The 22,780-nt window shown below is 43.7% G+C and overlaps 1 protein-coding gene and 1 pseudogene across 2 annotated transcripts; both read right to left on the reverse strand.

Annotated features, from left to right (window-relative positions):
• Nucleotides 1-270: 270 nt before the first annotated feature.
• B4GALT4 (beta-1,4-galactosyltransferase 4) lies at nt 271-19,035 on the reverse strand (the record flags this gene model as incomplete). The annotated part of the gene is made up of 6 exons (XM_082839394.1): nt 271-1,076; nt 4,841-4,945; nt 6,880-7,002; nt 12,799-12,986; nt 15,373-15,605; nt 18,783-19,035. The coding sequence occupies 6 exons, from the start codon at nt 19,033-19,035 to the stop codon at nt 944-946; spliced, it is 1,035 nt and encodes a 344-aa protein (XP_082695520.1). The 3' UTR covers nt 271-943.
• Nucleotides 3,963-4,575, reverse strand: LOC309962515 (glycine cleavage system H protein, mitochondrial-like; annotated as a pseudogene). The gene has a single exon. The product of its transcript is annotated as a glycine cleavage system H protein, mitochondrial-like (transcript).
• Nucleotides 19,036-22,780: the final 3,745 nt, after the last annotated feature.

A 22,780-nucleotide genomic window follows, 5' to 3' on the forward strand; every position in this document is an offset into this window, starting at 1 on the left:
CTGAAAGCCTTCAGGGAGTTTGGGCTTTTAAGCAGTAGCTGCCCAGACTCCTTGCTTGGCGCCTGCAGTAAAGGCTGCACTTTCCTTCACCACAACCCAGTGTCTGTAGATTGGCTTCACTGCATGTGGGCAAGCGGACCCAAGTTTGGTTTGGTAACAAAACAATAGTAAAAAACAAGATTGACCACCCAAAGCTTTTTCATATTTTACTACAGAGGTACTTCTGATGTATTATTAGTTAATATGTAATTTGTAAACTGCTACTTCATATCCTACACGTACAAAATCATTTTACAAAAATGTTCTAAAAACTAGTAGATAAAATGTTACTGGAAGGCGTATCTGGGCAGGTGACACCTGCCGCAGGGCAGCAGCCATAGCAACAGTACAACCACCGCAGCTGCTCTCCGACTGATACGGTCCTTCTGCCACCTCTTCGGTCCCAAGTTCACGGCATCTTCATTCTTCACCTTTCTCCCCTCTTCTTCGGCCTTCATCTCACCCGGGACCCGCCTCTTCCCAGATGACCATGCAGGATAAATGAGTAACAGAAATATATCTTCAACCCTTTCCTGGTTCTCTGGGACATTCAGCAATCTTATCTCCTGTGGCATTTTTTATCCCAGAAAATAGGTGTCACTTCAAACTTAAATAAATCTCCTTCAATCAGAGTTCTCAAATAGCCTTCATGGCATCTTCTGAGTGGTCCTTTTATACTTAGTCCTTCAAGTATCTACATTACAATATTTAACCCTCATGATCAAAACAATTGTTTTACATTCCATATCACCAGGAGTTCTGCTAAGAAAATCTGAAAGAGGGAGAATCAGCTCAATAATTGGCTGCAACAAGTTCTTAATGTGTGCTACTAGGGGAAGTCTCTAGGCCAAAATTATTGCAATCAAATATTCAGTTCCTCCAAATGTCAGCAGAAGAGCCAGGGTCATGGGCCAGACCAGAAATCCACTGTGATGTTGACATATAAAGGATTGTAATCCACAGAGAGTAATTTATAATCACAACTGCTCAACCCATCTGTTCTCCAGACACGTGACACCTGATGTAAGAGCTTCATCCTAAAGATAAAGAACAAATGTGAAAGATAAGAATTTAACATCTATTTCCACTGCTTTTTGCCTTGTCACAAAGTTCGGCAAACGCATCTTTGTAAATTATTGCACTTGTTGGGTTTCCTACTGCAAAAGAAGTTTATTTTCTCCATCTAAGGTAACAGATACTAACGATAGCCATGTGTTCACATGGCAAACCCCATGGAAGACCCTGAGGACCAATGATCAGAAGAGTCCTTCATGCAGTGAGCCCCCAGTCTACAGGACAGAAGGATGTACAGTGATACATCTCATCCACTGCTGACAGGTCCTTGGATAAGCTTCAGGGGATCTAGGAATGCTCCAATGTTGCTGGGAGAACTCTGTGTCTGCAGGCAGGGCGGGGACTCATAGGAACCTCAAACCAAGCTAAACTGTATGCAGAGGAGGCTGAATGAAGTGGCACCTAACTTCATGAGGGTCACAGAGAAGGTAAATTTGACCAAGGTTGTAAAAGAAGAAATTCACAGCAGAGAAGATGAGGGAAAGGACACCCAGGAAAAGAGACCACCCTATGCAAGACACAGAGACGTGTCAAAGAGCAGGATGTGTTTGAAGAAGAGGAAGTGATTGTGTGGCCGGAGCTCGAGGATGCAGGGAGAGGGGTGGTGTTGAACCAAATTGGTCTCTAGGAGCTGAGCAGTGAAAAGCATGCATTTCGGTTACAGTAACAATGTGGATGGAGACTAGAAGCATAAAGTTGAGCTAAATAAAGTCAGAGAAAAATAATACAGCATGATTTCATTTATATAAAATTGAAAAGCATGCAAAACTAAACAATCTTTTGTATATGAATACAAACACATGGGAAAATAAGAAAACCAAGACACAGCAAAAATAACTTTAATTATCATCAAAATTCAGGAAAGTATTTCCTCTTGGGGTAGGGGGAAGATATGGGATAAGGAAGGGCCACACAGGGAAAGGGCGTAAACTGGCTAGAGGATACGACCAGTGGTCATGGTATCAAGAATCTTCAGATTCTTCATACAGTTGGTAAGTATTCTTTTGTATCTATTCATTAATTATTATTATTTTAATTTAGAGAGAAAAATGCACACCTATGGGCAAAGGCTCAAAAGACACATGGAAAATAGAAATAGCTGTTTTGTTAAAGTGGTAAGTTCTAACAAAAGGGCTAAAAGTCTTTTAATATTGTTTTAAAATGTAGACTCTAGCAAAAAGGCTAAAGGCCCTTTAATACAGTTTCAAACATTAGGAAAAAAACCCCACCAGAACAAAGAAATGTAGATTTTTCAGACATAGCCCCCAAAAGAATTGGTTTATCTGCCAGGATTCCTTGGTGAAAGGGTTAATTCCTGGGGCAGGAGCACAAGATGAGCCTAGAACAGCTCATCACACCAGAGCAAAGGGAAAAATGCTCGCAAAACGACTGCAGTTATGTCAAAGGATTCGGGAGCCCACTGGAAAAAGATAACATTTGCCAAAGACAATCTGAGCATCGAAAATAATATTAACTACATCCAGAAGGCTGTAGGAAGCATCAACTCATCATTTTGAAATAAAAAATCAATGCTGGTTCTTTCCCTTTATCCTGCCTTTTCTATAAGAACCGTACCCCAGGGTACTCAGACAGCTGAAGAAGGCATATCATTCTTTGTAGAAAAATCTATCTAATAAATGCAGAAGGACTGACAGAATATCACAATTTTGCAATCCCTAATTGAATAATGAATTTAGGCAATGATCACCAATGGCTCCTAAAATAATTAGGTGAAGACTAATGGGGACCCTCACAATGACTGCATGAGGCCGACAACACGTGAACCCACAGAACAATCCTGACATCACCAAAACATGACCAGACATCATGTCCCCTTGCTGGGATACAAAAGGAGATACGTGGCACTATAGAGGAAGCGTTCTTGCCCCCAAATAGTACCAGAATCTGTTTAAGCCTCCAGATCGAAGACCTAGCTTATAAGGAAATGCAGGGGCACAAATTAAGTTATAGCACAGGGATGTGACTGGCAAAACCCACAATGTAGGAAATTCCATCAGACAAATGACCTGGTTTGTTCAACAAATAAATTACAAGGGAAAAAAAAAAAAAAGGAAGGAAGGGGGAACCTACAGATTAAAAGCGATTTCAGAGAAATCATTCAAATGCAATGTGTGGACCTTGTCTACAATCTGAATCTGAATAAACCAACTGTTTAAAAAAATTTATTAAAGCATTTATGAGATAATTGGGGAAATCTGAACACTGACTGGACCTTTGACGACAATAAGCAAGTATTGATAATTTTATATTAGGTATGATAATAGTATTGCAGTATTTTTTTCTTAAATTAGGAAGTTGAATATTTTATTAGTAAACTGTTTCTTATTTTCCTGTAAGGCTGTTGCTTCACTGTATAAAAACAGCACCAGTAAACACAGTATATTGCAAAATTAAGAGAGTAACGGTCTTCACTGGACACTATACAACTAACAAACTTTTCTCCACTGCCATTTATTTCCATTGGGAAGTTAATTGAATATTTTGACCCAAATCCAGGGATGGCTATAGGCAAGTTACAATATTATATACGGTTAAGATAATAATGTTATCCTTGAATTACATAATTTTCATAACTAGTTTTACCACAGATAATTTCAGGAATTCTGAATATTATAACTGGAGACTAGCCTAAAAATCACAGGCTGTTGTGAAAAAGATGCATAGCGTTTATCTGAAGTCATTAGGAAGTTAAGGGGTATTTTCTTCAGGCAACACCGTTGCAAGTAGTTTCTTTTGCTAAAAGTTGCTTTTTAAAAATCTATCCACCACTAATTTAAGACAACTATTCTAGATTAAGTTGTTTCAAACTAGTTTCTTTACGGGTTCCATTTTCACTCCTCAATAGATTTTATGTATTTCTCATATGCTTCTTCACTCATTAGTTCATCTAGTTCTGAAGGGTTACTGAGTGTCATCTTGATCAGCCAACCATCTTCCTAACAAGAGTTGTTGACAAGTCCTGGATTTTCTGCTAGAGCTTCATTAATTTCAGTTACTTCTCCTGATAGAGGAGAAGAGAGTTCACTAGCGGCTTTCCCACCTTCCAAAGCACCAAATTCCTCGTTTGTTCACTTTTGTCCCAACTTCAGGCAGACTACAGTGAACAACATCTCCCAAAGCTTCCTGTGCAAAATTGCTGATTCCCACTGTTGCAACACCGTTTTCTGTTGTTACCCATTCACGTTTGTCTGTGAATTTACGACCTGACAGCAGAGCGGGTCCGGTGTGCAGCGCCCGGACGGCGCCTGCCTGCAGTCCCCAGGGCAGCGGTGGGCAGGGCGCGCTGGGCGCAGAGATGGCCCGCACGCTCTGCGCCGCTCGCAGCGTCGTGTTCACAGGGGTGCAGCGGGTCTCCGCACAGCACCTCTGCAGTTCTTTTTTTAAGACTTCTTTTAAGGATACTATTGAAATATTTACACAGGAAATGCTGTGATATCTCATTTGCTTCTAAAGAATCCAGTGGGGGAGGAGAAGAAAGTGGGAGAAAGAAGAGAAGCCATGAGTTGTTAACTGTTGAAACTGGGAATGTAGTACATGTACATGTGAATTCAATAGATGTTCCCTCTGCTTTTGGGTCTGTCCGAAAGTTACCTCAATAAAAAGCTTTGAACAAAATAAACTGGTTTATCTGATCAAATCTGGCATAGGACTAGTGACAGAAGAGACTACGCAGGTAGCCTGCCAGGCGCATGGATCCAGGACTTACCGTTCTATATTCACCTCATTGCCTTGGTCTCTCTTGTGGAAGATCATAGTATATTTACCCACTTCAGGCAGTGGCCGGGTTATTTTCATTCTATGAAGCTCAACCCTGGAAAAATAACAGAGGTGTTAAAAAAAAAATTCTATCCCAATTATCTACCACTAGGCACTTAAAAAAGAATCATTTGCAAAAATTTACATATATGTGCACATACACATATCTTGATTATTTAGGTATTAAAAGAAAAAGAATTTTCTTATGTTGGGCCTCAGGCAATAAGTCCATAGAAGAATCACCCTTAACATTTACTACTGAGGTACAAAGATGTGTCAATTTACACTTTGTCATTTTCCAGAAACAACTGAGAAAATACACCTTTAAAAAATCAAGTCTCTTAGGATCCCTAATTTACTTAGTGTTTCCTTCTTTTAACAGGGAAAATAATGACTGTTAAACGTCACAAACCTAGGTTCAAATCTAGACTTTGTTATTTACAACCTTGGTAAGTCAATTCATTATTCCAGGCCTGGGTTTCCCAAACCGTAAAATGGCAATGGTGTTACAGAGTTGATCTGACAGACTCAAATGAGACCGTCCACATGGAACATTCTTTGCAAACTGTAATGTACTGTATAAGCAGAAAGAGGGTGGTGCCTGTTGCACAGGTGAGTAAATAAGTATTTAGTAAAGAAATTTCAGCAAATGTTTATGCTCAAATCAGTTGGTTTATCCATAGTGTTAGTCAAGAATCACTCTGGAGGCCATGATGTTCTTATCAAATGCAAGCAAAACTTGGGGCTCCCCTTTACCTTGAAACTGAGGAGCAACAGGAAAAAAGAGAGTGAAGATACATCAGTGTAAAATTCTAACCGTACCATCTGGGCAGTGAAATGGATTTGGGGAACATGATGGATACGGTTGACTCCGAGCCCTTGCTATTCCTGCCCTGAAATCTAGCAGGTACCCTCTGTCCACTTCATAAGCCACGGCCACAGAGGCTGCTGATGGGCTGGGCCATGAAGTGCTGCTGCCCATCACTACAGCCATTTCTATGCTGCCTTTGGTCAGGGAGATCCGTTCCCTCCTGCCAGAAACATTCCAGAGACTCTCAGCCTAGACCTGGAAATGAGACCAGCATGGAGCCGGGCTTCTTCATGCTGAAGCAATGGAAAACATCTGGCAGCCACACGTATATTAATTCAGAACGCCAGCTGAGAAAGTTTCTTTCTAAGAGGCAACAACAGGAGGAAAGGGGGTCTCCTAATAGACAGACCTTGTTACAAGTCTGAAGATACTGGCCCCAGGCTCTTGAATAATTACTTATTTCTGGGAGTTAGGGATACCCATAACTATCTGGCCATGAAACCCAAGTTCAGGGAAGGCGGCTGAGAGGGGAGACCAGGCATATCCCCTTTGAACCCCCCAGAGCAGAAAAGAATCCAAGAGAATCTGAGGGTCAGGCCAGCAGCCCCGAGTCAGGCCAGGGAGTCAGGCCAGCAGCCCCGAGTCAGGCCAGGGAGTCAGGCCAGCAGCTGCTCCCACGGAGTGCGGGGCTGGCTCGTGTATAAGGAGAGGACATCTTGGCCTGCTTCGGGGCGTGCACCTCCTCACAGGCTGCTGGCACTCCCTGCTCTGCACGCTGGGAACCACCAGGGTTGCCTGGGGTCTGAGAGACCGCAGAGGCTTAGAACAGGCCTCTGGCCACTTTCCTCAGGTGGCAGTTTTGCAAACGCTCTGGTCTGGGACTTGCCATTCACGGGTGAGACTCTATCTCAGTAGGTAATACCTGCTGACAAGCCCACAGAGACCTCCACCAACACTCCCGGACCCCGGACACCCATGAGCCAGGACTACACCACCCTCTATCATTTCTGAACTGCCAGTGGCAAAGAGCGATTTGGGCCCCCTTGCTCACCCCCCACCCCCTGCCACCCTTCAAGCCCAAGTCGGAGCCTCATGACCTGCTGGCCTGGCCTCCACAGGAACCACACACAACCACTGCTAGCAGAGCCCCGTGAAGGGGACCTGTCTCTGTTGTTCACCTGAGTCTGAGGTCATCGTCTTCGCCTCCCCATCCCCAGTAGTTGTTAGAGAATCCATTCACCTTGAAAAACTGCTCTCGGCTTAGGGCGGTAACACCCCCAAAATACCCACTGTAACGCAACCTGGAGCAGAAGAGACGAGAGAAATGGTTAGAATGTTAGTGCAGAGTCCTTTTGTTCTCCACAGATGCTTCAGAAGTCTCTGACTGCAGGGCGGGCATTCTAGAAACACTTTGAAGACCATGTACTTCCACCCACCCACTCCCGCTTGACATCCACCTCCCCACGTTCTCGGCCTTCCTTGTCTGGCCTTCTGTCCTCTGTCTAGACAAGCTCTCACATCTGCTCACTAAGCAAGGTGCCACCCACCTTTTCTTGTTAGTGTTTGTGTGCAGAGGTCTACAGAGGTACCTGTCAATGTGCACTATAACATCAGATCTGGATGAGAGATTTCACCTCGTGTGCCAATCCAATGAATAGTTGTGGCTGCCCAGGGCTCTGGGTTAAGAACATTCTGAGGCTGCACCCAGGTTCGGCGTGAACGAGTGGCTTTTTTACTTTTACTTTCTTTTAGGGAGTGGGGTGGAGAGCAGGAGAGAGCTCCTATACACACTTTTTATGCAGACCTCCACTTATATGCATACAAGTCTCCGTCTCAGAGTCTGTTTCCTGGAGAACCCAACATACCTTAATAACCCTGAGGTTTCCAGCTTGGGCAACTAGGTAGATGACAGTGCCTCTCACAAAAACAGGGTATACAAACTGATAATTAGGTTTTGAGAAGAAGACAAATTACAGTTTGGATAAACTGAATATGAGGTACCCTTGGGGCTTCTGCCAGTGGGAAAAAGGTTACAAGGTCCAAGTTCAGTACAGAGGAGTGGCTACAGAGATAGCTTTGGAAATAAGCTGTCAAGAGGTGGTACCTGAAGGCACAAGGGTAGGGAGAGCTGCCCGAAGACAATGTAGTAAGTGAAAAGAGGAGAGTAAAAAGGGTGGAGCTGTGGGTATACCAACAAGGAAAAGGGGAAAGAAAAGAGGTCAATCATTTAGGACTCATGGATTATTGGTAGACAAATTAACAAATCTGAGAAATAAAGATGTCCCTTGAATAGAACATGGTAACAATTCAGAAATGCAAATGAAGGCAGCTTAATAACTTGGATGTTACTGAATAAGAGGATGTGAATATATATGGAGGATCTCTAACTTTAATTAATGTCAGTTCAAAGTATTCCAGGACCAATAAAATATGTCTGCTTTTCTAGATAATAAGAAAAACCAAAAGGAAAGATCAATAATCATGTAGACACTTGCCATCTAATAGGTGGAGTCCCCAAAGTTAATTTGTAGCTCAGCTGCTTGTTTCTATGTTCTGAGTACAGATGGGGAGGACCCTGCTTAACCCACAATGGAAACAGATTTACTTACATACCCCCAAGCTAAAATTCTGGAAAACCACCACCTAAAACAAACAAAAAGAACAAAGTGCTCAGAAGGCAGCTATTACTGACCAAGACATTGACTGCAGTGACTTGTTGCCATGGTTACTGGACTCTGTTTGGCTGGGAAGGGGTTCCTAAACTACCTGAAAACTAGCAGCTTCATCAGAACACTGAGTGGAACCACTGCCCAGGCATAACCTGCCACGCCCCAAAAAGGGGTCACCAGGAGGGACCCAGCACTGATGACTTGGTAGTGACCCATTAAGTAACGACTATCCACTGTGTGCAAAGCAGCTGGCTAAACGCTAGAATAAGTGGGCCCTGCCCTCACACACACTTGATAGTCCAGCAAGAGAGGTGAACATTATCAGGGTTCTGAGGAAGGAGAAGCCACACGTCAGGGCAGGTGGGCCTGGGAGGATTCAGACAGGTAGAAAACTGGGGGAACTCCTGGTGATCAGAACTCTGTGACGAAAGGCCAAGAGGGAGAAAAGTGCAGGCTGTGTGAGGAGCACCGAGAGACCAGGTTGGCTGCAGTGGGAGGTGCAGGAGGAGACCAGTTGGAAAGAAAGGTTAAAGAAGTATCAGTTCCTCAGTTGCCTCTTAGGTGCTAAATATCTACATGTTTATTGATCTTTCCTTCTGGTTTTTCTTCTTATCTAGAAAAGCATAAATAGTTGATTGGCCCTGAAACAGTTTTACTTATTTTTAAAGGACTGTAAGGCCCAAGGGTGGGGAAAATGGAGTCATCAAATAAGAGTAAAGTCCTTGTAAAAGCAGGCAGGTACTAAAGGAATTCTTGGCAATAAAATTTCCCACAGGCTAGTACAGATGTTTATCACTGACCCATAATCACTGGGATAAACAAGATTTATTTCTGTCTTCATCAGAGTCTGAGATAGCTGAGACAAGTTGCTTTAACTTCTTCCCTCTGCATGTGTGTAAAGTGAAAACACTTCTTGCGCTTCCTTCATACTCATGGGGCAGTTGTGACAATGAATAGTGTGCTGATTTAAGCTCTGTGGCACAGGGACACACAGTTACCAGCAGAAGGCAGACACTTAGCCACCTGCAACTGCACCTGCCAGCAACTAGAGGGATTTTGCCCAAAGGAGGAAAGGCAATAACTAAGGAGGAGGAAGACAACTCCTACACTACCTATGCAAACCTCCCCCAAAGCACAGAAAATGAGGCAGTTTACATGATACATACAGTAAAGTAGAAAAACGTAAATGACAAACCAGGACGAGAAGAAAACTTCACTCAGATAGAAGATTAGAATAGGAAATATATTAGAACTCTGATCTGCAAATAAGATTCTTTTCAGCTTCTAAAAGAAGGTCATGGATTTGACTCTGAGCTTCTTGCATCCAGATCAAAAGAGGAGAGAGACACATTCAATCACCTGGTTTACATTAGGAAAACTGTCAGTTACTCAAGGAAGACAAAGGCTTCCTGAGTTCTAGTTATAAAAGAAACTTCTGGCCAATTACAATAGCAAGTTAAACCAGCAACATTGTACAGGGGCTGTTTTTAGAGTGAGTGGCATCTGATAAAACCCACGATCATCACACCAAAGTTTTACTCAAGATCAGTTCCCAGCAGGAATGCCCAAGAACTCATTTTCTTATGGTCCAGCTTAACGCAAAGATAAAATCTAGAATCCCAACAAAAGGCCTGTCCTTGATACAATCCTGTGTATCCATACTCCAAAAACAAACAAATGAGAAAACAATCCTGTGTGATTGTAATTTCTCACCACAGATGTCTAGAAAGACTGGGCAATGGGAAGTTATCACCCACGTCAAGGGTCTGAAGTACAGGTATTCTGTGTCGTAGAGAGTGACATCTTAATACCAATGAGTGAGCAGATGGCTAACATGCTTCTGAAAATACCAAGGTACCTGGCCATGATATGCTACTTTCTTCAGTGCAGAGGTGGCTCACAGACCAGAAAGCAAAATCTCCAGATAATGATCAAGTTCCCCAAAAGAAAAAGTCCTGGGATTCTCTTCCAGACCCTTCTCCTGCCCTCTGGCCCCACTGCCCCTGGAGCATGGAGGCAGGAGTGGGCATCTGCCCCTCATCGTCTCCCCTCCTGCCTTGCTCCATCCCATACACTAAAGGCCAGCTGAACTGACCTTTCTCCTGTCATTCCTGGCTGTAACCATGTGTCAGCAGCACTCTAATTCCTTCCACAGGCACTCCAAACTCCTTACCAGACTGAACAACACCTGCCTAACCTGGCCCCTGCCTACCCTCATCTCTAGCGTCTCCTCCCTCCACCATCCCAGACATTCACTCTCCAGCACTAATGAACTACCAGCCTTTCCTCAAAACCTGTGCCATGTTCTCTCTTGCTTCCACATCTTGGAACTCTGCTGGGAAGCTCCCACTGATTCCACAAGATGAAGATGCCACATTTCCTGGACAACACCTTTAAACCCTTCCCTAGGTGTTTCTTAAAGAGAGTGTGCTCTCACCCATTGTGGCTTATTCTAGGTATGTGTTTATATCCCACACTTTACACAGGGACTAGGTTTAAAGTCTACCTGAGGCAAAGGTCGCCTGCAGTCAGCGTTACTCTTGGAAATCTCTTGAACAGTCCGAAGTGAGAAACCTACACAGTAAGAGCAACATGGAAACCAAGAGCAAGGGAGGCATCAAGAGATTCATGGTTTGCAAAAACTTCTTTAGCACTATTCTGTACCCAGTTTTGTACAGACCACTGGGATCTCTGCTTAAGACAGCACTAACCAACAAAACCTTGCTGTCATCTTCAACTTCTCCCTCTCTCCCAGCTCTCACTTCCTCCCAGCAACCAAGGCCTGCTGAGCCAACCTCCCAAAAGACTCCTAACTGATGTTACAGCTCTCCCCTCCATCCTCACCCTCGCTCTCCAATCCAGGCTCTCTTCCACGGATGGATCCGACCTGGGATCTCTGAAAGCCTTGGTAGTCGAGGTGTGATTCACAGATCAAACCCTGCTGCCAAAATATCACCTGGGAGCTGGTTAGATACACAGAATCTCACAACAGAATCTGCATTTCAACAGAATCCCCAGATGAGTCATATGCACATTTGAATTCCAGACTCACTGGCTGAAAATGCAAATCTGATCCTGTCATCCCAGTTGACATGCTATTATAGGGACCAACAAATTATAGCCCGCAGGCCTCATCCGGCTTACCACCTGTTTTTATATGGTTTGTGAAGTAAAGATGGTTTTTACTTTTCTAAATGACTGAGAAAAAATAAAAAGAAGAATATTTCACACACACACAAAGAGATTCATGGTTTGCATCTCATGATCACTTCCCAGAGTAGACACTGGTGGAACCTCCCATTTTATTTTATAGTGTTATAGCGCTCTCTCCCTCGGCCTCACCCCCACCCCAAACTCTCCCCCTCATTAGCACGTGCTCCTAGTTGAATTTGCAGAAGTGAAGTGCAAAGCTGACACAGCTCCACTGCAGCTGCCTGTCTCCCCACAGCAGTACACACCAGGGAGTGCTGTGGGGATGGGCACCCGGCCTCATTCAGATCAGTCTCAGGGTCCCTAGTGCAGTAGCACCCCACATGTGAGCACACACGAAGGGCAGGGCTTGGTGGAGGCTGACAGGTGCGTGTGCACACATATAAGTGAACATATAGTTTCCCTTGTGGAGAACTTTCTCGGTTGCTATTTCCCCTCAGCTGTTTTCAAATAGGAACTGGTACAAAATAAGGTTGAAAAGCAGCTATGCCTCTCCGTGTGTGTGTGTGTGTGTGTGTGTGTGTGTGTGTGTGTGTGTGTGTGTGTGTGTGTGTGTGTGTGTGTGTGTGTGTGTGTGTGTGTGTGTGTGTGTGTGTGTGTGTGTGTGTGTGTGTGGCGGAGGGTGGGATGGGGCGGGGGGGGGGCATGAAAGCAGAAATGACGGTGCCTGGCTCTTCCCACAGTGACTCTGAGAGAAGGGACCTTGTCCTGGGTGTCCTGGCTCCTGAGCAGACCACTTGATGGACATGCCCCTTCCCAGTCTCCCTCCGGACTCGGTCTGGAAAGAGACATCACGGTCTCACAAAAGAGGCCTAAAAGCGGACCTGGAGGCACACTCTTGTTGCCTCTTAGAGGCAGAAGGCAGGGAGAGATAGCTAAGTTACTTGAGTTCTCCTCAGCGTGGGAGCCCTCGCAAAAGTTCCAGCAGGCGGGCCCTGCAGGCGAGGCTGGCCGCCATGTGCAAAGCTTGGACTTCCCTCCCCTCTTCTCTCCCTTTTTATCTTTGTGATCCTCTGCCAAGGCTGCTGGCGGATGTTTTCCTAATAAGAAAAAAAATCGAATTTCTCTAATTCCTGTTTTGAACTTTAAGTGATATATCATGGACCATTTTTCCTATTTCTCATTTTCTGCAGACACCCTGGACACAGTGTCTGCACAGCCTTGATGATAACAGGCCAGGCTTCTGACCTAAGGCAGCTGTGAGCAGAGCCGCCTTACCTGTACCCAGTGCTGTTCCTGCCAACCACCAGATGCCTGGGCTGATCCTCACACTTGTAAAGGTTCAAATCGTTCTCGGGCACCAGGTCCACATCATGGAATATGAAGCAGTCCCAAATTTCATCCTTGAGAGCTTCTAGATAGCCCACATTCAGGAGTTTGGCGCGATTAAACTTGTTACTTCCAGCCTATAGATATGGAAATTAAAACTTGAAAAGCTCCTGAGACAAGATTTCACACTGTTCCCCTGTTCAGTTCACATGCAGGAGCTGGTATTATTCTTGCTAACGCACAAGAGTATACATATGACATGAAAATCTGACACAGTAGACGCAATAACAATAACAGGCCTTTTGTGCTTTTCTTTATGCTTCATACATACTTGTATTCCATAACTAAAAACACCTTGAAATGAGGAGCTGTTGTTTAATAGGTTTGGAGTTTCAGTTTTGCAAGATGAAAGATTAGTTGAGATTATTTACACAATAATGTGAACAAACTTAACCCTACTGAACTCTACAATAAAAATGGTTAAGATAGTAAATTTTATGTTATGTGTATTTTACAACAATTTTTTTTAAAACCATAGTTTTAAAATAGTAATAAAGATAACTCTAAAAAAATTTTAAACATACCTTTATTTTTTGCATGTAAAACCACAAAACCTTTCTTACATACCAGTCATGCCAAGTAGAATCACTGCTTCGCTGTTCAGCTCTTAGCTAATCCCAACCTTACCGCATGTAACAAACTTACACTAAGCTCCCCCAAAAATATAGCTTGCCAGAAAGGATCAAGAAATCCTGACATACAAACAGAGAAGGTTACTGCTCATATACCTAAGCTACTTAAAAGTCTCGTGGAATCACTGTAAGAGAACCCGGATTTAACACTTCATGGCAGACACTAATCCTCATAGTGGCCTTACAGAGGAGATTCGTTACTGGGTAAGGAAAGAACACAGTAAACCAGTAATATAATCAAAGCTACAATATGAAACATTTTTTTACAGTAGTAATTTTTTCATGGCTATTTGGATCAAATTCCTTAAGAATAAATTCCAGTTCAATCAACAGTTTATCATAACAAAAGTATAGGCAGTTCTCAAAACTCACCACAGTACTTTCCTGAAAAGAATAACATAAAGCAGACATATTTTTCTATTCATAAAATTATATACTGGGGGTTGCTGTCCTGAGTAAGTCCTCTGAATGACTAACAATGTTAAAAACAAAAATAATGATAAACCAATATAACAGTTAAATTTTGTTTCAAATCCTCACAAAATGGGGATAGATGTAATATATATATGCACATTAACTTTTAAGACCCCCAGTTTATTGTAAAGTATACATTGCAGAACAGCATCCTCTGATCTATCAAAAGTTTTCCCAAAACAAATATTACCAGTTATAACCAATATTAGGTATACAGTTAATGATTTTCCTTGCATTCGGAGCATTTGTAAGGATTTGAGGGGGAATTATTTGGATGGCCCAGGACAATTCTGAAAAGATAGCCATGTATAGTTGTTGATGTCTTATTTTTCTTTCAATAAATGTTAAGACCAGATAGAGGCACCTTAAATCACCCACTCCACTTAGAGCTAAACTCTTCAAAGCAGGCTACACTAATACTTACCGTGTTCCTACTAAATCATGCTTTTGGAAGCCAAAAAAGTGAATCATAAAAGTGAAAACTAGGGGCGTCCCTGGTGGCACAGTGGTTAAGAATATGCCTGCCAATGCAGGGGACACGGGTTTGATCCCTGGTCCGGGAAGATCCCACATGCTGCGGAGCAACTAAGCCCGTGCGCCACAACTCCTGAGCCTGTGCTCTAGAGCCTGTGAGCCACAACTACTGAGCCCGCGTGCTGCAACTACTGAAGCCCTCACGCTTAGAGCCCGTGCTCCGCAATGAGAAGCCACCGCAGTGAGAAGCCACCGCAACGAGAAGCCCGCGCACCGCAACAGAAGAGTAGCCCCCGCTCGCTGCAACCAGGGAAAGCCCGCACACAGCAACGAAGACCCAACACAGCCAAAAATAAATAAATAAATAAAATTAATTTATTCTTTTTAAAAAAGTGAAAACTAAACATAATGTTCTCCATAATAGATAGTGGCAAAGTTAAAGGCAGAAAGGTGGAGACAGTCATAGAATTCCATGGCGATTAACACACAGTAGTCAACTCCTCTGTCTAGATCCCCATTGAATAGCCAGGCTCAATAATAAAGCACAGTTCCAACATCTCATTGTGTAGTGTATAGCAAATGCAGAAGGCAATGTAAGGTCAGTCCCAGGGAAATATCTTTGGGCTTCATTGTCTGCAATGGAAGGGCTCACAAAAGCAAACAGGCTTCCCCCAGAGGATCACTTAAGAGCCAGTAAAATTTCCCAGCACTTATCCCATTATTCCACAGTCTGGGACAAGAAGTGCCTTTACTACTTTCAAGGATAAATGAGATAAGAGACCTCACCTTTGATGACAGTTTGATGCCCTTTTACCCAAGACAGACGAAGCGCCTCACAGAGGAGGGTGTGGCGGGCAGAGGCCTGGTCTGCCCACACACTCACCTGGTGGATGACGTAGATGCCATACTCCAGCTGCTGCCTCTGCAAGAAGGGGTGAAGGTGTTCTAGCAGGTACAGCAGGTGCTTCTCTCTGTGCCGGTGAGGGATGAGGATGGCGACCCGCTGCAAAGCCCTGCATTCCTCAGGGTGATACCGGCCTCTGTGCACCTTGGGGTTTTCTGCCTGTACTTCTTCCAGAGTGAGATCTGGTTTGAAAACGAGCTTGTTCTGGCCTTCTACAATAAAAACAGGACACAGGAACTAACATGAACGAGCTCATCAAAGGCTGACAGGCTTACAGGAGCTGGTACATGTCACACACTTTGTGCTAGTTGTCTGGCACACAACGAGCACTACTGTAAAGCCTCATTTGGTCACAAACTATAACCACAGAATCTATGACTCAGGTTATTGGCTGCAAAAACAAGCAAATGACATATAAGCCATTCCCTTGTGCTGGATTACCAGTCCTGGCTCTATGATTCATCCGTAAGTAGAAAATACACTCTGTTCTGAGGACCCTGGTGAAGAGCAGAGGTCAGGGGTAGACTGAGCAACTTCAAATTTGCTCTAACCTCTTTTCCTTCTCAAAATTCCAAAGGGGGCAAAAAAACAAAACAAAACACGGAAGCCTCACCCAAGGAATGAATCAATCAATCAATCCAACTTTCTTTGTTGTCATTAAAAAAAAAAAATTCCAAAGGAGGGTGAAGTCTCTTAAAGATCAAGAGCATTCCATGGAATCAAGCTCACAGACAAGGCCCTTTTCCCCAAGGTCCTTCCCTAAGCTCTTGAGAGCTATTCTAACTCCCTGAAACTAAAGCAGCGAAAGGAAATAGAAACTAGCCTCCCTCCCTAACTCAGCAGTAACAGGTATGGGCAACACCGCAAGAATCCTCCCATTGTTCCACGGGGCGAAATCCCCAATGGGGCATTGCTCAGTGAGTCTGGACACAGCCTGACTGGATGAAACGCAAAACCATCCATGGTAACCAATCTCGTGCAAGGCTTTAAAGATAAGGCTGAAGCCACTGACCCTCGCCTCAGACCCGAATGAACGGGGAATACTGACTGGTAGGAGAGGAGGCAGAGCTCTGGTTAGGGAACACACTTTTTACAGCTCGGGACCTCCCTGGCGTCCAGTGGTTAGGACTCCACGCTTCCACTGCAGCGGGCACGGGTTCCATCCCTGGTCGGGGAACGAAGACCCCACATGCCACGCAGCGTGGCCGAAAAAAAACAAAAACAAGAAAAACTCCACGTATACTGTTCAAGGTACTTGCAAACTGAGCTATCTTCTTCTGGAGCAAAGCAGTCACCCACCTTTCCGATGTATGTCCCTGTGCCTTGCTTCATGTGACCATCTCCTACCCTGGCCACGGCTGCTTAGACCAGGCTCTACTGTCCACAGCATGGCTGACAGACTCTGCCCAACAGCATCAAGAACAAATAACTGACCTACAAGAGCCTTTCCACAAGGGTCTACACACAAGACATAGAGTCAGCAGGCAGTAATCCCTACAAACAAACAGTAAGGAAAGGAGTTACAAGGAAAGGCAAGCTACCAGAGCTGCTGGGAGATGATGGGATGGCTGTAGAGATGTCTTCCTGTGTAGCCTGTCCATAAACCCCATCATCTGAATTAACCTGACCGTGTCTCTGCTCTCGGCCCCGGAAAGAGCCCCATGCAACAGGTCTGATGTAAATCAGTCCCCCTGCTCACTCCCTCACTGTAGTAGCTTATTATGTGCCCAATCTTCGGGTGCCTGCTTCCACTCACTCTAGCAGTCTCCCTTACCGCCCCCGTCATATTTTCTCAAGTTTTATTCCTCCTTGGGTCACTAATGGCCCATCTTAATTTGTCGCTACTTATGTCGCCCTCTGGATCCATACTCAGTACCGTGTCACTGCCCATCTGTTTCCATGAATGCATCTGTTGCTTAAGTATGTTGAGAGAATTCTGAACAAGGGGGATGATACAGTCAGATCTGCATTTCAGTAACTCATTTTGCTATCTCAACTTGTGTAATCTGTGAGCAGAACAATTTCCCTTGAACAATCCGGAATAATGTTTTGACTTTTCCGTGACTGAGTAAAGAGAAGCAGCATGCCAGTATGATCACACTACAAGTCTGTGATGCAATCAGGAAAAAGGATCTGCAGGTTTTGTGCCGCTAAAAGCAAGAAGCCTCTGAAGAGCCCTGGACTGCCCCCCAGAGAGCTAATTAAGTGTATGCAGAGAGCCACCTCTGTAGGACCAGGGAGGAGCTCTGGACTTCACAGAGCTGGAAAGGATCACCATGCCCTCATCCCGCCTGCATACTGCCTCCAGGGGAAGAAGGGCAAATGTGTAAACAACACTGACCAGCACAACAACAAAATGTGTAAGCAATACACTGACCAGCACAACAACAGAAACAAAGGTGGAGGAGCACCCAGGGAGCCTAAGATTAACTCTGGGCCAGTCCCAGAAACCTTTCTGGGAGAGAAGTGATCTAAACTAGATTTCTGATGACTAGACAGGAATCCGCCAGACACACATGGGCTGAGGAAAGGTATTCTGGAAAGACACTCCAAGGATTATCTGGAGAACTCTAAGCACTTCGATGTTCTGGAGAATCAGAGGTCTGACAGAACCTTTGTGGGTTACATAGAATATCGCTGTGGAGTTTTTCCTAATTAACGTGCTCCCAAAGACCAACTTCTTATTCATTTAAATTGAAAGGCAAGATGTCAAAGGAGAATCAAAACATACAACATATTTAAGAAATAAACACAGAAATAAACTAAGACAACACTGAAAACATACTATCCTGTCCCTCGACTCCATATGGTGGGCCAGGGGGATGTTAATAGATATGACATGAGTGGAAGCTTGGATGTGCTATCATTTCCCTGCAGATGCCAGGAGAACATGCCCAGGTTAGCCCGCTGGTCCCAGGAGGATGAGAAACACTTGGAGCAGAGCCACCGGCCTGGGTCAATCGACCCCCAGCTCATCACACATGCCTATCGACATGCCTGCTGAGACTTCTGCAGCTGGAGGATCAAACTGGGCATGTTCACATAATAAATACTACCTGTCAGCAATACAAATACAGCTCACAAACATAATGTTGAGCAACAGAATCCAGACACAATAGAGTACATAGTGTATGTTTCCAATTACGTACAGTTCAAAAAAATCTAATGGATGGAATATAAGCTTGGAGTAAGGGTCGTGACTCAAAGAAGCATCTCTGGGGTTCTGGGAAGATTCCATTTCTTAATTTACATACTGGTTCCACTGGTATGTTCATTTTGTGAAACTTAAGTGAGCTGCACACTTCTGATTTTTGTACTTTTCTGTACATTTGTTATATTCAAATAAAAAGTGATGTACTACTTGTTAAAAAGAAAAAATAAATACTTACTGAGGTGTGGAGACACAGAAGAGCAGTTGTTAAGGTCTGCTTTTTTCACAGAGGCTTCCTCTGTCACAGTTCTTTTCTTCCCCAAAACTACACCCTTGTTCAAACTAGCCATGAGATCCTTTGCTTTAGAAATCTCTTGAATAGCACCCACAAAGTAGTTACTGGTGGCCCACCCAACCACCGTCAGGCATAAAGTAAAGAGCAACAGTAATCGGAATTTATAGGAAAGGTGGAGAGTCACGTTGAAGCTCATGTCTTTTATTATGTGAGCAGTAGGTCTCTCTCAGCCTCACTGCAGGCAGGAAGCTTCAAGTTCAGCTTTTCCAATCTGATTGCAAATCTGATGACAACTGACAGTGCAATGCCTGCTTCTGCTTGGTAGTTCCGCTCCAGCAATCCCTAAAATGCAATCACAAAGACATGCCGTTTCAGATGGAAATCCTATCCTGAAATTATTCACATCAGCACAAACTGAAAACCTATCCCCAACTGATTAACAGTAGTGGGAGTTCTCCAACGAGAGTTTAGAGATCAGAAAACCAGAGATTTTGGATGTAGAAGGATCCAACCATCTATATACCACAGGAGTTCTCTCTGGGTTCTCACCCTAGCTGTCATTCACCCAGAAGAAAAGCCTTTTCCAGATGCTGCACCGGTGGAGAAAGCAAAGAGACGGTCGATGCCTCCTCAGTTCTGAGCTGGCACAGCCCAAAATACAGCCCTAATGGTTCCCTTTCTTAGTTGCCCCTTCCTGGCACAGCTTTAAGAGAAGGTGAACTCTTGTTCTAGGGCATATTTTGATCCAAAGAGAAAATAAGGGAAAAGACAAAGCTCTTCTCCCTCTGTAAGAGCTGGAAAAACATGTTCCTTGAAACAGAGGATGAAAAATCAAGGATTTTTCAGTTATCAACGTTATTGTCACAAAGAGACGATGGCACAGGGCACGTCCCAGGAGGTTGGGGAGACGGCAAGGAACACAAAAGGATGCCAACACAGGAGGCCAAATATCTGTAAGAATAACAGAACTACAGCACAGTGTTTAAGATCTGGGGTTTGGGTTTAGACAGAAACTATGAAACCTCGAGCCCATCACTTCACTGAGCCTTGGTCTCCTTACCTGTAAAATGGGGATAAAAATTGTACCTCCCTAGAGAAGTTATTGAGGGACTGGATGACCTAATATATTAATACATAAAGTGTTAGCCCACCTCCTGATGCACAGCAAGCACCCACTAAGTGGGGACCATCACTGTTGTGATCGTTATATTATTTTACTTTACATTAAATGACTCTAGACTAGGGATGACCTACAGGCAGACACACTGGTGGCTGCCGGAATCACCACTCTACTGTACTGTATTTCTGTCAGTTGATGGGTTGTTATTTTGACTTCATACTTCAATTGCATGTAGTAGGATAGTATGAATTCACCTGTGAGAGGTGGCTATGCTCTTAGTTCCTGAAAAATCCAGTTTCTGAGGCCACATAGCTGAGGGCCCTCCCTGGACCACGGTAAATGCACTAAGATGATGAAGGCTACTTCGCAAGGCCCCACATCCTCTCTGCATTACCAAAACCACGTCTCTCCTCAAATTCTAAACGTGTTATCAGAAGAGTGCGGAAAATGCTAAAGCCAGGACACAGAATCTCCGCAGCAAACGTATCCTCAATTAAATGGACAGAATGGAGACCAAAATATATTCTGTGCCAAAATAACACAAAAACACGTATGATGAAATCTTAAGTAACAAAAAGAAAAACAGAAAATAAATTCTTGCATATGATTACCACTAAAATTAGAGAGTTAAGAAAACTCTAGAAAGAAATATTACCAAAAGCTAGCAATAATTCTGTTAGGAGTATGGGATTAGCCAGGGGTGCTTTTTACCCTTTTCTTTCATTTTTGTAAAAGTATGACACACTTTTGTCCTTTTGTAATGAAAACAAAGTTGATTTTTTACATGAGATGTGAGGGACTTCCCTGGTGGTCCAGTGGATAAGCCTCCGTGCTCCCAATGCAGGGGGCCCGGGTTCCATCCCTGGTCAGGGAACTAGATCCTGTATGCTGCAACTAAGGATCCCACAGGCTGCAACGAAGATCCAACGTGCCTCAACAAAGAGCCCGCACTGCATGCAGCAATAAGACCTGGCACAGCCAAATAAATAAATGAGTAAATATTAAATAAATAAATGAGACGTGGGGATGTGGCAATTTACTGTGAAAAACAAAACACTCGCACTTCCCTGGTGGCGCAGTGGTTAAGAATCCGCCTGCCAATACAGGGGACACAGGTTCGAGCCCTGGTCCGGGAAGATCCCACATGCCGTGGAGCAACTAAGCCCGTGAGCCACAACTACTGACCCCAGACGCTTAGAGCCCGTGCTCCACATCAAGAGAAGCCACCATAATGAGAAGCCCGCCACCACAACAATGAGTAGCCCCCCCCTTCAAAGCCTGCGGCAGTGAAGACCCAACACAACCAAAAATTAATTAATTAATTAATTAATTTTTTTTAAACACCCTTAGCAACTCTCAAGATAGCCTCTTACTTACTTAAGGGTAGTATTCCAAAATTTTAGCTCTACATGAGTTTGAGGGAAACCTAGAACGTATTTCTCTCTAGACACCATGTTACAAACGTAGGTTAGGTTCCTGGATCAAACCACAAGAGAGAAGATTTGGCCCAGGAAGCAATTAAACAGTATGGCCTGTGTTTAGGGTCTTGTTTAGGGTCTTTAGGCCTTGCTTAGGGGCTTGCTGAAGGCAGTAATAACTAATTAGAAGATTAATCGCTAATAAGAAGAGTGATCCATTTGTGCATTTACTCTGTGCCATGCACTGGGGCTAAACCACTTGTATTAACTTACTTAATTCTCATCTCAACTTTGTGAGGTAAGAATTTTATAGAGGAGAAAATGAAGGTTGAGAGATTACGGAACTTGCCTGAGCTCACACAACTACTAAGTGGTAGAGCTGGGGTCTGAGCCCACGTGCTCAGCTCCAAAGCCTGGGCTTCTGCCACATCCTTCACATGGACGTTTCAGTCTCTTTCCTCCCCTTGGTACCTGGGTGTGCCCGGCACAAACCCTTGAAACATGCAGCCTTCTACCTGTCTCTTCCTGTCCCTTTCCTTGAGACTGTCTCTGAAATGGTTTCCTGGAGGTCTGTTTTCTTCCCTCCAGGTAACAGTAAGCCTGCAGTTTTCTGGAGCCAGACTACCTCTTGCAGACTTAATTGCAGGAGGCTTAAATGCTAGGATTGGCAACAGTTTTTGATAAAATCTCAGTCTTGCAAAAGTTAGACAGGGAACATTGTTTTTCTAAGAGCTGCTTATAGAGGGATAATGTTTCAAGAGAGATCTGCCCGGCCTGCTTATCAGATTGAAGGCAAACACTCTCCCCATGTTTCCATTTCCCCAGCTATAAAATGATTTTTTAAAATTAGCTTAATTTACAACATGGCTGTAAGAATTTAATGAGATGACACAGCAAACACACCTAGTACATTCCCAAGGATATAATAAATATCTGTTGACTCTGATTACCAATATGATTCATGCTCAAATTTTATCGCCATGCTAACCAAGATGTTATCTCTGGAATTACATATTGAATAATTTTATTTTCTATTTCTCTGTAATTTCCTGTTTTTCTTTCAATGAGTATATACCACTCTCATAATTAAAAAAAATAATAAAGATTTTTTAAAGAGACCTCTTTTTAGGGCAGGTCACTCCTGGTTGGTGTTTGGGAAAACATCATCAGATTGGACTTCTTTGTAAAAACATTTAAATAAATGAGAGACCCTGAACTCTTCCTAAAAAGAATTTTCTCTTTCAGTCAAGGCTGTCTTAAGGTGACAGGGGAATCATGGTTATAGAGAACAAATTCAGGTAACATGAAAGAAGTTATTTTAGGGCAAGACTCACCACCCTTTTTCCTTTCTAGGTCTGCCCTAGGGTTAGTTCAAAATGATGATGTTCTCATAATTTTGTTTT

The sequence above is a fragment of the Leucopleurus acutus genome (assembly GCF_964270905.1).
Source record: "Leucopleurus acutus genome assembly, chromosome: 5".
In the NCBI taxonomy this organism is placed as follows: domain Eukaryota; kingdom Metazoa; phylum Chordata; class Mammalia; order Artiodactyla; family Delphinidae; genus Leucopleurus; species Leucopleurus acutus.